Source organism: Kogia breviceps, chromosome 3 (genome assembly GCF_026419965.1).
Source record: "Kogia breviceps isolate mKogBre1 chromosome 3, mKogBre1 haplotype 1, whole genome shotgun sequence".
NCBI lineage: Eukaryota > Metazoa > Chordata > Mammalia > Artiodactyla > Physeteridae > Kogia > Kogia breviceps.
In genome coordinates, this window is record NC_081312.1 from 92,141,406 (window position 1) to 92,157,493 (window position 16,088).

General features: G+C 36.0%; 1 protein-coding gene across 4 annotated transcripts in view; it reads right to left on the reverse strand.

The window, feature by feature from the left end:
* The window catches only part of CEP152 (centrosomal protein 152), a 100,732-nt gene that overhangs the window by 12,945 nt on the left and 71,699 nt on the right, over window positions 1–16,088 (reverse strand). For 3 of the 4 annotated variants that reach the window (XM_067030704.1, XM_059058586.2, XM_067030703.1), the window contains exons 19-22: window positions 15,637–15,768; window positions 10,620–11,270; window positions 6,878–7,019; window positions 2,466–2,633 (exon numbers count right to left, since the gene is read on the reverse strand). In XM_067030704.1, coding sequence (XP_066886805.1) covers window positions 2,466–2,633; window positions 6,878–7,019; window positions 10,620–11,270; window positions 15,637–15,768 — 1,093 coding nt within the window. The remainder of the gene's footprint in view (window positions 1–2,465; window positions 2,634–6,877; window positions 7,020–10,619; window positions 11,271–15,636; window positions 15,769–16,088) is intronic. The other variant, XM_059058588.2, reaches the window with a different exon arrangement.

The following is a 16,088-nucleotide window of genomic DNA, read 5'->3' on the forward strand; positions in this document are numbered from 1 at the left end:
AAGTTATCAGCCTCAAAAAGCACTATGTAGAATAACTACTGTATGATCACAATGTATGGTGCTAAATATGATTATTTATAAAGAATAATCACATCCAACTGCCCTTGTCATTTTATTATGTAAAAGAGATTTTCTTGATTTTCATCAAATTTACAATAGCCACACTGTATCTACATCCACAGTTGGACAAATTTACTCTCACTTGCTCTCTGGCCTCTATTAAAGACCTAAGCAATCACCATGGGAACTGTGTTGTTTTTTTATCTCAAAATTCCTAAAACCCTTTCTTGCCTTAAAGTAATTATTATCTATCTCTAGCCGACTTAGCAAGCGGTAGGGTGGGAGTAGGTGGGTGCTCTTGGGCAACAAGATTTACCAAGTGTGCTATGATGCCAGGTACTGTGCTAAGTGCTAGGACAGGATTTCATCCTTGTCATCATCACACTCCAAAGGAGAACACAGACAATAAATAATGGCAAGCTGATGAATGTTATAAACCTCATAGGAGCTGTGGGGAATGTCTAACGGAGGAACCTGACCGAGCCTGGGGTAGTTAGCAAAGCCTCTCTGAGGGCGGCATGAGCCAAGGCTTTGATGAGTAGGGTTAGTCAGGCAACGTGACCCGATGGGAAGGCAGATGGGGGGGGGGGGTAAAGGAAGAGATGCAAAGAGACTCGGAGTAAAGAGACAATGAAACTTCTGTTAGAGAATGTTAGAGAATAAGAGGGCTGGGCAGGGGCAGTGGAGGGGAAAGAGGCCGAGGGGCTGGCAGATGTGGGATCATGGAGGGCTTCTTCAACTCTATGTTAAAGTGTTTGTATTTCATACCGAGAGCCAGACAAGTCACTGAGGGCTTGGAACAAGACAGTGTGACGATCCAATTTACTTTTTTAAAAGGTCGCTCTACTCCTTCAGAAATTCTCCAACTGGTAGAATCTTTATGTATTGCTTATGCATCTAGAATGTCTTTGGGGATTTTAAACTGTTGTCTTCAGTTTTATTTTTTGAATAGAAAATATCCTAATAATTGTAATAATAATATCTCAAAAAGGTTGATTCAGGAAGTATGTCATTAACAAGGGCCTGTACCTAAACTGTGTGTCAGGTAGTAAACCAGAAACTGAAATAAAGCAATACTAATTGTGCACTCAGAATAAATCAGACACCAGAAGACCAAAAAAAAAAAAAAAAAGGTCGCTCTAGCTGCCTGATGGAGAATGGATTGGAGGGGCGAGACTGGAAGCAGAAAGAGATGACTGCTGTCCAGGCAAGCAACAGAGGTGAACGTAGAAAAAAAAGAGTGAACCTATCTGTCTGGTCTTTTCTGGACGACACATTATTTGAGACCCTTGCATTCAGTCCTTCGCTCATTCAAGCATTTATTACTGTCTGGTATGTAATGGGCACCATGACTATAAGGAAAAACAGAGATAATCCCTTATTCTCAAGAAATTTATAGGTTAAAAAAGATAGTGGGCAAGTAACCAAAAAGTGAAGTGCAGAACGTTAATTGAAGAGCCAAATGCTCTGGGGCCTCATAGGAGCGGCCCGTCTAACCCAGACTGGGGAAAATCAAGGCTCTGCAGATAATTTATCTTCTCAGTTGAATCCTAAAGGATGAGGAAGAGTTAGACCAAAACGAGAATGAGAGGGGTAAGTGTAGGACAGAATGATAATATTGTATTCAAGCTCCAGCAGTAGAAGAAAATCCCTGACCAGCTCAAGCATCTGAAATATTTCAAATGTAAAGGGTACAAATCAACAGTGAAAGGTTAAGAGGGAGCAGCCTCATTAGCCCAACAGCCTCCCTTCTTCAAAAGGGCAATAGGAAATGGCAGAAGATATCCCTCTTGGATGATTTCCTGACAGTGTTGTGAAGAATGGACGGAAAGGAGGCCAGATCAGACCCATATGCCTTGGGTCATGTCTTCTCCCGCTGCCTAGAATGCTGTTCTCTTTGGCAAACACCTTCATCTTTCAAGGCTTGGCCAAGCCTTCCTTAACTTTAATAGGAGGAAGAGTTAATGAACATCCTTTCTTCCAGGTTGACGTGAACATACTGCCAGATACTCAGAGCTGGAATTATTTATTAATCTATTTTCAGTTCTCCTCACTTAATGGGAAGCTTCTTGAAGGCAGAGAAGAGTCCTGTGCATCTGCATCAAAAGTGGAATTGTGTCTGATGTCTTCACTGTTGTATCCCCAGTGCCTACAATGCTGCTTGACACATATTGAGCACTCAGAAGCTATTCAATCAAAAAAAGGAATGTGACCTTTTAATCAGAGCTCCAATTTTCCTCTTGAGTTCAATAATAATAATTTGGTTGGTAAAAATAAGGTCCAGATTAGTTTATAAATAATCCCCAAAGAGAATCAGCACCTACAGTAACTACAATGTCACGTTTGAACATTTCAAAAGGATCAAAGAGATTTATACTGGTAGCAGTGCTACTTTAAATGCTAACCTCCAATTTTTTCCACTACAGCTTTGTGCTTCCTTTCTAAATGCTGAAGATGTCTATAGCATTTCTCCAGTTTTCTTTTCAGATCTTGACCTTCCTGCTTTGCCTTTTCAAGTTCTTGGAAGCAGTGTCCACCGCATGAATCTTTAATTTCAACGATCTTTTTCTTATCTGCAAAAATTAAATGATAGCAAACTTTTGTATCAATTTAGACTAAAAAAAGGAAGGAAGGAAGGAGGAAGGGAGGAAGAAAGGAAGGAAGGAAGGAAAGGAAACCAGATGACATGACTAAAGGCTACAGTGTAAATGAAAAGAGCATGATGCTTAAGAGACCTGAATTTACATACTGTTTCCACTATTTACCAGCTGTTGTATTACTTAACCTCTGTTGAGACTTAGTTCCCTAATATGTAAAATTGAATAATACCATCTATTTTAAAAATTGCCATGAAATCCAATGCTCAGATCGCAGTATTGAATACAATTCCCCACTAAAAGGAACCAGGGATCTTCAAGAAATGGCTGATTCCAGTACTTAGGGTATATACAAGGTGAGATTAGAATATTTTGCTATGCCAGAAATTAAGAAATTACTCAAAAACACAGTCATGTCACAAGGACATAGGAGCCAGTTTGAAGGGGCTCCATTAGCTGAATGAATCTGGGACAATTTGAATACTAATTAAGTATAGTAATGAATTATAAAATACTAAAAAAATAGGAATTTGAGTCACACCAATAATCCTACGATAATGGGATAAATGGATGGACAGATGGATAGGTAGGTAAGTTGGTAGATAGGTAGACGGACAGATAAATAGAAAAATAAACAGATAGTAACTACACAGGCAAACTAGAGAGGAGGATTCTCAATGATAACAACATACCAAGTGCCAAATGGTAAAAGCAGGAGGTCTGGAGGTGAAAAAATTAAAATTTTTGCAACTGCCAGAGTAAAGACTGGATCAGATAAGATTCAGCAATGACTGCTAAGCATAACGGAAAGTTTTAATGAGGAGGACATTTTTACGGTCTTGAAAGTGCCTCCCCACAGATTACTTATTAGTTGTGATGGGATAAAAACACAGTAATTATACAGTGAAGAAACTGGACACACCTTGACCAGGTGCTCAAATGAACCTCACCAATAAAAGACAAACAGACATTGTGTACCTCCAGATATGATAGCACGTCACCTATGCAGTGTTCCAGCTAAGAAAACAACTCGAATCAAAATCATGAAGAAATACCAGATAAACCCCAAACAAGGAAAAGTTTCTATTAAAAGCCAGGGGTTGATGGGTGTTGAGGAGAGCAAAGAATATGTCTCTCAGAAACATCAATGTCACAAAAGGCAAAGAGAGGAATATCCTAGATTAAAGGAGGCTAAAGAGACATGACATCTAAACATAACACATGTATATGTATAGCTGATTCACTTTTTTTTTTTTTTTTTTTTTTGTGGTATGCGGGCCTCTCACTGTTGTGGCCTCTCCCGTTGCGGAGCACAGGCTCCGGACGCGCAGGCTCAGCGGCCATGGCTCACGGGCCCAGCCGCTCCGTGGCATGTGGGATCTTCCCGGACCGGGGCACGAACCGGTGTCCCCTGCATCGGCAGGCGGATTCTCAACCACTGCGCCACCAGGGAAGCCCCTGATTCACTTTTATAAAGCAGAAACTAACACACCATTGTAAAGCAATTATACTCCAATAAAGATGTTAATAAATAAACATAACACCTGAGCCCAGACAGATTGCTGTACTGTGGGGAAAAAATGCTGTAAAGACATTTTGGGGTCAATTGACAAAATTAGAATACAAACAGTAGACTGATATAATTGTATAACACATTTTCATCTAATGTTAAATTTACTGTACTAAGATACACAAGAAAAATCCTTATTTTGGGAAAATATACACTGAAGTATTTTGGGGTAAAAAGGAATCATGTATATAACTTATCCTCAAGTGGTTCAGGAAAAAAATGAAATGTTCAGAGACACATACACACAGAGGAGCACAAATGGAATAAAATGTTATCTATAGGTGTATCTAGGTAAAAGGAATATGAGTGTTCTTTGCAACTATTTTTATTTTTGCAACTTTTTTGTAAGCTTGAAATTATCTCCAAATGAAAAAACGATTCAAAACTGTCAGGAGGTATAAATGTATAAAAATTGTTTGGCACAGTACCTGGCATGGAGCAACTATACAGTAAGGAATAGCTATTGTTATTAGTAACACACAGAGTTTATAAAATTTAAGTAATATTCAAAAATGATACAGAAATAGATTATTACTATTAATATAATTGATATAATAAAGTAGGAATACAAATTGGCACAGGCTCAGAGGCCAATATCCAAAATGTTGATGTAAAAACATTAGTCCAGAAAAATTATTCTTAGCTCTCTTCTGACTTTTAAGTTTCATTTAAACGGTGCCATTTAAGTTTACGAGCATGAAAGGATTAATGAAGCATCGCCATACATGGCATTTATATATTTCATTTAAGATATGGTTTTGTAAACCTGGGAACCAGGCAAATGCCCAATGATAAGAGAAAAGATAAATTATAGTATATTCACAAAATGGAATACTATACAGCAATGAAAATGAATGAACCAGAGCTATATGCATTAAAAAGACAAATCTTACAAGCTTGATATTAAGTGGAAAAAAAACAAGTTACAAAGACTAAAACAAGTATTAAACCATTTTTATAATGTTAAAAGACAAACAAAATATAGCAAAAGCTTTCTGAGGATACCTATATTTGGTCAAAACAAAGAAAAGCAAGAAGATTTTTTAAAATCAGAATATTTATTACCTCAGATTGTGGGGAAGTTACAGGGATGGAATTGTGGTGAAACACACAGGGGTCTTTAACAGTACTTCCTAAGTCAAATAGTGGGTTCCTGGTTGTTAGGTTCATAACTTACATGTGCATTACATATATTCTTTGCCTGTATCAAGTATTTCATAATTAATATTTAAATTAGTTTTTAAAATGATAAGATATTAGGAAAATATAACCACACCACTAACAGTGGTACTCTCTGGTGAAAGGATTATGAAGGACTTTATATGTTTTGGATTATTTAACCCTTTCCAACTTATGAATTTGTTAATGTGTTTGTTTTCAGGGAAAAAAGGATTAAAGAAAGAAAAGTAAATCCTTTTATAGTTTGATTTGTCCTGAGTCAAAACTAATTTCTTTCATATTGATTGGACCTCCCACATAATATTTAAAACTCACTTCTATGCATTTCACAAATTAGAAAGTAATTCTCAGGTTATTCCAAACATAACAATGGACATAAAATGACATTGAAACGTAGGAAGCAAGATACAAATTAAGATAGTATTACCCTACTAATTGGTAAATTAGCATTTAACTAATTGGCAAAAAGATATTCTCAACTATCTAGAACCTAGAGATAAGGAAAAAGGGTTTCTGGATGGGCAATGAGAAAAATAATTGTCAAACTGACTTCTTAGGAAAGGCAGAGATTCTCTAAAACTCTGTTCATATGCCTACTGAATTAGAAACATGTGGAAACTAAGGTTATTGACTTTGTACATATGATTTGTTCTGGCAATTCTTAGTTCTTTTCCAGGTTACAATGGAGACAGCAGACAAGAAACAAAAAGTACGTATGGTTTGTACATGGAGGGAAGGAGCAGGCTGCAAGGGCTCAATGTCCTAAAAGGACTGCAGCTTGTAAAGAATATGGCAGCTCCTAGTTCAAAATCCCAGTAAATAGAGAGTATAAGCCCATATTCCTCAGCGAGCTCTGAACACCTCAAGGGGCTGTAGCACAGTGCAATTCTTTTTGAACTGACAACTCTAAGTCACAAAGTAAAAGTTAAATTATTAATTCCTCAAATATTCAAGGAACACAAACTATGTGCCATTCACTTTGACAGTTGGTGGAAAGGAAGAGATAAAAACACTGCCCTCCAACCTCAAGAAACCCACGAATACATCAGACAACACTTAATACACTTCAGAAAGATTTCTATTAAAAATAGTTGAAATAAGCTTCAGTAAATTGAATGGAAAGGTCTCAGTGATTTGGCAATTCTCTTATGTGTAACTCTTTCTCAACAAAGCCAGGAAATAAAAACATGACTTCTCTTCTAAAATTCTCATTATTCTCCTCATACTAAGAGTCACTTATGAATGGAGGGAAGACCATGAAAAGATAGGAAATAAGAGGGCCTAAAGCAACCCTGTCTTCTAATACAAAATGAAACCTGGGGAGAGGACACACATTACTTAGGGGTAATATCACACATTTGTTCACTCATGAGAACTGTGCCCGTCTTTGATTTCCTTTTATCCTCAAAACAACCCTCTGGAACTGGAATTATGGATAATGCAAAGAATAGTAGGAACAAAATCCCATTACCAGCTTTTGCTTCTGCTTCTTGCACGGCCAAGGGCTGAGCATGGTGTCCAGATGTAGGTACAGGACGGATCGCCAGGACCATAGGGTCTCCTCTGCCAGTGACCCTTGTGGCAGGATCCTTAGAGATCTTGGTCATATTTCTCTGAAACAGATTATCTTCTTAGTTAATGCTTACTAAAAATCTTTCTCTACTCAAAATACTAATATTAAAAATATAAAATGAAAACACAGCCTGAAAAAAATTTTGCCTAAACTATCACCAATGTATTTCTTAGGGTTTTATGTGAATACTGTCAATACTATGAGCTAGACTCCTACGACCGTATTTTCCAAATTAGTACATTATCCAACAGAGGACAGGTGGGCCAGCTATGGGACATACAGGAGATATAGTTTCCACTTTTAAGATATTTTAATGGTTTCTGTGATCAAACCACAGGACAGACTATGTGAAATCAGAATTGTTTTTGAAAATCCAGAACATTTTCACTGCAGCAGGGAGAAAATTCATTAGAAACTATAGTACCAACCTTTTGCCTCCCATGAATTGAAAGTAACAACAGTAAAAACAATTTTTCAAACATATAGTATGTTATGCTTCTAAATACTTGAATACCTATTGTCATTTGTTCACAAGGAAAGACAGTCGACTGCCAATGTTAAGGAGAGAAACTGAGTCTCATCTAAGTGAAACATCTTGCACAAGACCATTTCCTCACTAATATTTATTGAACACTTTCTGCATTCTAGTTTCTGTTTTGGCAGCACTGCTACTAAATTCATTAATGGTGGGACATTCTTTTAAGGCAATATATTTTCAGATTTGGGACAACTACTAAATCTCAAACAGAACAGGTAATCTTGAGAAATCGGTCTTGTTTAATTACTTAAAATACATTATATATGCTTAATTCTAGAAGCCTCGATTGTGATTTTGAGAAACTCATTTCATTGTCAGGAAACCTACCCGTGCCGCCCAACAGAGGCAGAGGTCAGTAGATACAGAGACAATGCAAACTCCAGTAAATCACAAGGGTATGAGGTTGAGGCCAAAAGGAATAATAAAAACTGATCCCAAAGGTAGCCAATATTTCCAGTTTCTACTCAAAACTGGAGAAGAGCCAAGATGGCAAAAAAGGCAGGAGCAGCAACCTTTTGTCTTAGTTTTAACTTGACTTGGGTGGTAAGAAAACACAAAACACACATCCTTAAATTTGTTTAAAAATTTTGTTCCAGTTGATATTTCTGTTTTCTTTTATCTATTATGAAGTGCTGTATTAATATACTTAGTATATGAATATAAATTATATATTTGATAAGGCATTCATTTTATTGGAAACCATATTTTTAATTCACTGCATTCTTCCCATTTAAAATCTGGATCATCCAGCTCGGTGCTTTGTGACCACCTAGAGGGGTGGGATAGGGAGGGTGGGAGGGAGGGAGATGCAAGAGGGAAGAGATATGGGAACATATGTATATGTATAACTGATTCACTTTGTCGTAAAGCAGAAACTAACACACCATTGTAAAGCAGTTATACTCCAATGAAGATGTTAAAAAAGCGTATTTGCTTCCAAACACAAAAGTATAATAACTAAACAAACTAAATAAATACATTTTTAAAAGTGAAAAAAAAAATCTGGATCATCTAAACTTAAATGTTCTCACCAACAAAAAATAAGGTAAATATGTACGGTGATAGATGTGTTAATTAACTAGATGCTGGGGAGCATTTCACAATGTATATGTATATCAAATCACCATGATGACACTTCAAGTATCTTACTATTTTATTTGTCAATTGTAGCTCAGTAAAGCAGAAAAAAATTGATTGAAAATAAATTAAATTAAATCTTGATCACCTGTTATTTTAATGATGACTTGTTTTATATATACTGATCGTTTTTTCCAGTTGTAATTTTCATGAACAGTTCTAAAAACCACAAATTTAATCAATTATAAATCATAGTTCTTCACATTTATGGCACCTATATTGCAAATTTATAATCACTGCTTTACATAGTTCTTCACATTTATGGCACCTATATTGCAAATTTATAATCATTGCTTTATCTCAAGGTCCTGAGCTGAGTTAGCACTAAGACAGCAGAAGGTTGAATATTATTCTTCTGTGACAAATGCCACATTAGGCATTTCAGAGGCACCCTTTTCTCAGGAACAGAATCTGATCCCACTCAGTGAAAGCTGCAAAAGTCTAAATTCTTAGCCAAATTATGGGATTCTGTCTCCATATACGTGTGAGACACATAAAGTCTTACAGAGGATCTTACACTGCTTGCACAATTTTAAGCCCTATAAAAAGACCCCAGGGTTGATTATATATATTAACAGTAGGAGAAAGGTGTTGTAAGTTCTTGACTTTTATAGCAGAGAAAAGTTTCCTTGTGCTTCAGGAAAGCAAACTTGAAAGCATATAACATGATTTTCCCATCACTTCTTACCCTTAAAGTCTGCTATAAATAATTTTTCTTAATTATCTACTTTTTCCAAAAATTCTCAGTCATGCAGTATTCATGGGAAGTGGTCTTGCTGAGTTAATTTTACATTAAAAGCAACTATTAAGCAGTAACACCTGTGTGAAATCAAGAATAAAAATATCAACTGGGTTGAATTGGGAGAGGACAGATTGATCTTTCAGGTTCCTTTGGCTCTAAAATTCTGTACTGTTTCAAATGCAAGATGCAGAAAGATCAAACTATGTCATTTGTATCCTACCAAAATCCAAGGAATTAGACCAGGGATTTGTATTTTATTTTTCAGATGAGCAACTATGACTACCCAAGGTAAATAAGCTAGTTATCGCTAAGTATGAGGCTGGAACTCAGATTTTTTTGTAGCTTATAACTCTTTCCAGTAGGTATTAATACCAAATGCTCAATCCTGGCCTTGAAAATCTTTAATCACAATATTTTAATGAATTGTAGTTCTTATGTCTCAACTCTTCTATCAGACAAACCTTATAATATTGGCATTTTTTTCTACCTCGAATTCCAAATGTTGAAATTGGCTGGTCACAATGCCTAGAATATCATTCCAGATTTTTCATGCATATCTAATGTCTTTAATCATAAGGCAGCAAGACTTTGGTTTTATCAGATCTTCCACACAAACTAAAAGCTGGTGTCAGAGAATACTTACACAACAAAAAGAATACAACTAATTTATTCTACACGCACATATATAGTACACTAACAAAACTGGGTTTTTTGTGTGAGTGAGTCATACCTCTACTTGCTTGTTTCTATATCAAAATTCTTTGTACCCAGTTGGTATTTTTTGCCTACATGAGATATAAATTCCTTGAGGGCAAGAAATAGGCTTTCCAAACTTTTTAGAAGATCTTAAGAAACCCTAGTTTAATACGATGCATATTTCTTGAAGTAGTCATGCCCAAAAAACAAAAATAGGAATGAAAGTTATTCAGTTTCTGAAATCTCAGGCCTTTACAAAGAACAGTATATATATTTTTTTAGGAAAAAGATGTCCAGTGGCTAAAAGCTCTGCTCATATTTGTGGCACTATGAAGAAGCAAATTTTGGGGGGGCAAAAAAAAAATTGCAATCCTTTGAATTTGCTAAAAGTTTTTTAAACCACTAGTAAAAACACAAGTCTTACACCTATTGAACTGGAGAATGAAGAAAGGAAAAAATACCAAATGCAGCTTCTACAATCATCTTTCACATTTAATCATAGCTTTTTTCACTTGTTAGGAACATACCTTTCCCCAGTCTGAGTTGACAGTTTCTGTAAGTAGGGAGAGTATATCTTGAAATGCTTTCTGTATGCAGGTCTTTAGTTTTTCAAAATACTGCACAGACACCCATTTTGAAGAACAAGTCGACATGAGTTCCAAAAGGTACTTGTTCTCTGAACCACCAGCTTGCTCCTTCTGTGTGTCCTTTAAGAGAAACTCAAGGACAGTTAGGATGTCTTCCTCATACTGATGGATTTCCTGTTGGATCCGCCTAGCTTCCTGCACAGTCCATTCTCTGCGACTCTGGTCTAAACATGTCTGTAATTCTGTCTCCTTCTGAAGAAGTAGTTCAGTTTTTTGTTTCATAAAGTCTTCTTTAGCTGCTGCAAGCACCTCATTAATTTTATTTCGATGATCATCTAAAAATTGCCGGTAATCTTGCTCATTTTGTTCTTGAATTCTGTGGATTTCTTCTTGCTTTTCTTTGTTCCATTCACTCCGGGCCTTTGCCAACTCAGCCCTGACAACCATGGGGACTTCCTCATTCTTTAACTCAAGCTCTCTCTGCAGAGAATGAATCTTCTCTTCCAATTGCTTTCCAGGTATAACATTTTTCTCCATATTTGCAATCTCGCTTTTCCATTTCTCTTTAGATTCAGAAACAGCAAACAATATCTAAAAGACATAACAATGTACAATGAAAACTCTTTATGATTCTCCTCATTAATAAAAATTAAAGTAACCATTTGGGTTAATCTTTGAATTAAATCTTTGATTTAAAATCAAAATTAAAGGGAAAAAGTAAATTTAGATAAGACATTGGCTGCTCCTAAAATATACTTACACTAAACTTAAGGATCTTTTCCCTCATTTTAAATCACCTAATACTTTGTCTTATGTTATTTAAAATAAAACATCCATTTCTATATGCATAACTAGAAATTTAAACTGACCAAAAATATATAATTATATAATTATCTAAAACTAATTTTAGAAAAAAAAATTCATATTTGTTTTTTTAATACAGATGCTGTCTCAAATCTAAGCCAACAAATGAATTATCTTTTATATGAAGCAAAAGCAGCCTCTAAGGAAATCTTACTAATATTTTTAGGAATGTAACACATAACCTGCACAATAACTTGCTGACAAACACACTGTATTTTAATGCAATTTTAGTGGTTAAAACAGTTCATTAAATGACAATATCAAACAGAAAAAGTCATTTTTTCATTAATCCAATTTTCATTTATAACAGAATAGCATGACTAGCAGATCATAGGCACTAGTAGTACATAACCAAAAAGTAACAGGGAATCAAAAAGCCTGAGCTGTAGTTCAAATCCTGACTTGGATTGCAGAGGCAGCCTAGCACGGTGCTTAACAGAACAGGCTCTGGAGACAAACTGCTGGAATTAACTTCCCATTCCTCAACTTCTTTGAGCCTCAGTTTCCTCATCTATAAAATGGGGATAATTACAATGCCCACCTGATAGTTTTTTTTTCTTTTTTTGGATTAAATGACAGAAGGAAATAATCTATTTAAAGCACTTAGGGGACTTCCCAGGTGGTCCAGCGGTTAACAATCTGCCTTCCAATGCAGGGGACGCAGGTTCAATCCCTGGTCGGGGAACTAAAATCTCACATGCCGCGGGGGCAACTAAGCCTGCGCGCTGCAACTACTGAGCTTGCGTACTCTAGAGCCCACACACCACAACTAGAGAACTTGCACACTGCAACGAAGACCAGACACAGCCAAATAAATAAGTAAATAAATATTTTTTAAAAATAAAATAAAATAATAAAACACTTAGAGCCTGGCAAACAATAAGACTCAAAAAATGTTATGTAGTTACTGTTACTCTTGGATGCATGGGCTTAGAAAAATTCTTAATCTCTTTTGCACTTAGTGTCTTCTATATAACGAGCAGATTGGATGATGATCTCAAGTCCCTTTTACTTCTAATATTCCCTGGACTGAATTCAAAGAAGTCACAAGGATACAAATGTAAAAGAAGAACTGGCCATCTCCAAAGGCTTGGCCTAGACAATAGTGACTGCTATGAATCAATACCATATACTGACTATACTGCTGAACTGAATGAATAAACATTTTCAGAACTCTAATGGAAAACTGATGAATTCATAAAAGTGCTAACAAAACATCAATATAAAAAAATTAATTACATGGGACTGAGTGAACTGATGAGGATGATTATAATTTTTGTGACTTTCTGTTTGAATTAAAAAAAAAATCCCACAAGGACTCAGAGGCAAAAAATATACAAGTCAATTTTCACTGTAAAGTAAAGGAGCTGTTACAGTGGAGGATTACTGGACTGAATGTCAATATTATGACAAAGAAAAAGAAATACATATATATATGTCAAAAAAAAATACCATATATACGCTCTGGCTGTTGAGACAGGGGGTCTGCGTCCTTAATTCTCAGCTATTATACAATTATAGAGAACATCTTCAACTATATGGATACCTAGACACATGTTACATACCTTTATTCAATAAAATGTGTTCCTGAATAGTTGGATATAAATCAAAAATTTTGAATCATACTTTAAGTTTACTAAAGGAACCCACTATCTAAGATGAGTTTTACAAAGGAATTCACAGAAAAATTCTTTTGCTACCAGCAGAATAATTCAGTAACATTGTAAAACATGTTTGAAACATGTTTCCTTTCCCAAAAAGGAAATCAGGTCGTGTCACAATGGATGCCTGAAAATTATTAACAGGTAACTTGGGTGGAGGTGTCAGATTCCAGGGAATTTGCATGACCCGCCCAGAGCTCACCAAAAGTGTACAACCTTTCACATAAAGTTTTACAAGGAGAATTTGACAGCATTAATTGATTTAGTGTTTCCTGATGTTGCTACACATTACAATCACCCGAGAATCTAAGCCCAGGCCACACCCTGTATCAATTGAAACGTAAAGTTTTGGGGTGGGAGCCAGGCAAAAGTGTTTTTTAACAGATCCTCACATTTTTCCAATGTGCAGCAAAATCTGGGAACCACTGAATCAACCTGCCAACTTCTGAACTCTGGAAACTGGCTTTAAATTTCCACAGATCTTGATGGATCACTCTAATCTTATAAGAACTCTCCAGCAAATACTATGAAACTGGCTCTTGCTCATCTCATTTGGCTTGGAGGAAGCATTTGCACAAAACACTATGTTTTGTGGCTGAATAATTATCTAGAACACTGCTACTCACACCCAAGTGTGGTCCAAAGACCAGCAGTTACCACATCACCCGGGAGTCCATTACAAAGTCTAATTCTCGGGACTTACTCCAGACCCAACTCATCAGCATCTCCAGGAGCAAAGCCCAGAAATGTGCTCTAACAAACCCTCCAGGTGATTCTCATGCCTGCTAAAGTTTGAGAAGCAACACACCATCCTCTCGTTTCTGTATTTCTGCATTCACATATATTCAGATCTTCTGTGTTCTTAAGGAAAAATCAACTTTATTATTCTTAACTTCTGAGCTCTAAGACACATATGCATACCATCATATTGTTTCCTTTCTCTCTCCCTCTTAAATTTCCTTTTGAAATATTTCAACATACTAAAAGTACAGAGAATATTGTAATGAACCATTACATGAACTACCCATGAACTACGAGATAAGTTGAAAAAAATATCAGATTTTTTACTTATGCTGAATTATGTCCTTAAGTAATTTGTGGAATAAGATTATGAATGCAACATGACTCATTTACAATGTCTGTTACACACATTATTTTCTAAAATGGTTGTGACAACAGAAGAGTAGCATATGCTTGATACTGCAGTCTATTTTGTGCATTACAATTAAGAAGAGAAGATATAAACATATGGCATAAAATATCACCTTAAGTTTGCTATTTGGACTTCTCATGAAGACTATCTGTTCATATCTTTGGTGTACTCACCCACAGATTCTCTTATAAATTTGTATTGTTTTTTAAAAATCATATATTAGTATTAATGTTTCTGTTTGATTCATTTACTTTCCTTATTTTTATTATCCCCTTCACTTGTTTTTTATTACAAAAACAAATGTTTTAAATGTTTGTACATATTTTATCCCATTTACCTATCTTTGCTACTGTGTCTTGCCTGTTGCCTCACAACTGAGTTATTATGATGCAAATCTGAAATAGTTCATTTTTAAAAATTTTTCTATACTGTCATTTAAAAATGTTTATCTTCTGAATCAACCTAGAGTTTATTGTGATGTAGGGGGTGGGAAAACAATTTTTCTAAAATGCTATCATAAGACGATTTATTATGGAAAATTCCTCATTTCCTTGTTTTGAAACAATTTATTAAGCTTTTAGTCATAGCTGGGCCTATCTCAAGTCTGTATAGTACTGAATGAAAAAGAATTCTATTTTTGTGACTCAACACTGTCTGAATTGTTGCTTTCCAACATATTCTATTAAGTGTTAGGGCTGGACTACTATTTCTTTCCCAGAACATTTAGAAAAATTTCTAGTCCTTTCAGTTTTCCAAATAAATTTTAGAATTATTGTGTCAAACTTCAAAACTATGTTCAGTTTATTGGCATTTTGATTAGAACCGGATTACACTAATAAATTAAGTAGTGAGGATACAAATGGTTAAAATATCTGACGTTTCCAGTCAAGGAACATGACATCTCTGGAAAGGAGAGCTTGTTATTTACCAAGGGAGTATATTATAAGACTACTGACACAGCACAGAAAACAGTAGTCATGCATGTGAAAGGATACTGTATAGCTAATTGCTCTCTCTGTTTCTCCTAAAGATACCACAGGATAAATAGGGATTTCATTCCATGGGTAAGGTTATCCTCCAGGTTATGAGAGATTCACAACCCTGAAACACATTCTCTTCCCCTCCACAACCTGATGATGATGAGAACAGATCCCACTAATCAGGCCCTATGCTTAGTATGCATTATCGCATTTAATCCTCCCACAGTGCTGGGAGCAGGTAGGAGTTGCCGGGACTGAGATAAGGCCCTCCTGAAGCTGCTTTCCAGGAGAGCTCTTACCCGTTTGGCCACAGACTGCTCTTGTAGCTCCTCCCACTTCTTCTGTTCTGCCCTTAGAAGTGCTTTATACTCTGCAAGCTCCGGCAGTTCTTTCAGCCACCGATGACGAGCATTTTGCACAGCTGTTTCTACCTGCAGGAGAGCAATTGCAGGAGAGAGAGAGAGGTAAAGGAACGTATAAAATTTCAGGAAGATCCCATATGCAGGTAACCACTACAATTTCATGTGCATTTACATTGTATTGCACTACAGTAGTTAAACTGACTTCAAGCACCTCACCTTATCCCAAATAGTAGATTCTAATCCTTCTGTTCTAAATGTCCCATACTATCCACTGCAAAAGGCAAAGCAGGAATTAGAAATCTATACATGTTTGACGGCCACTACTATTATTAGAAAACTTTACACAAAGTACCAATTGCCATTTTCAACAAACTCCTATTTATCTTGGG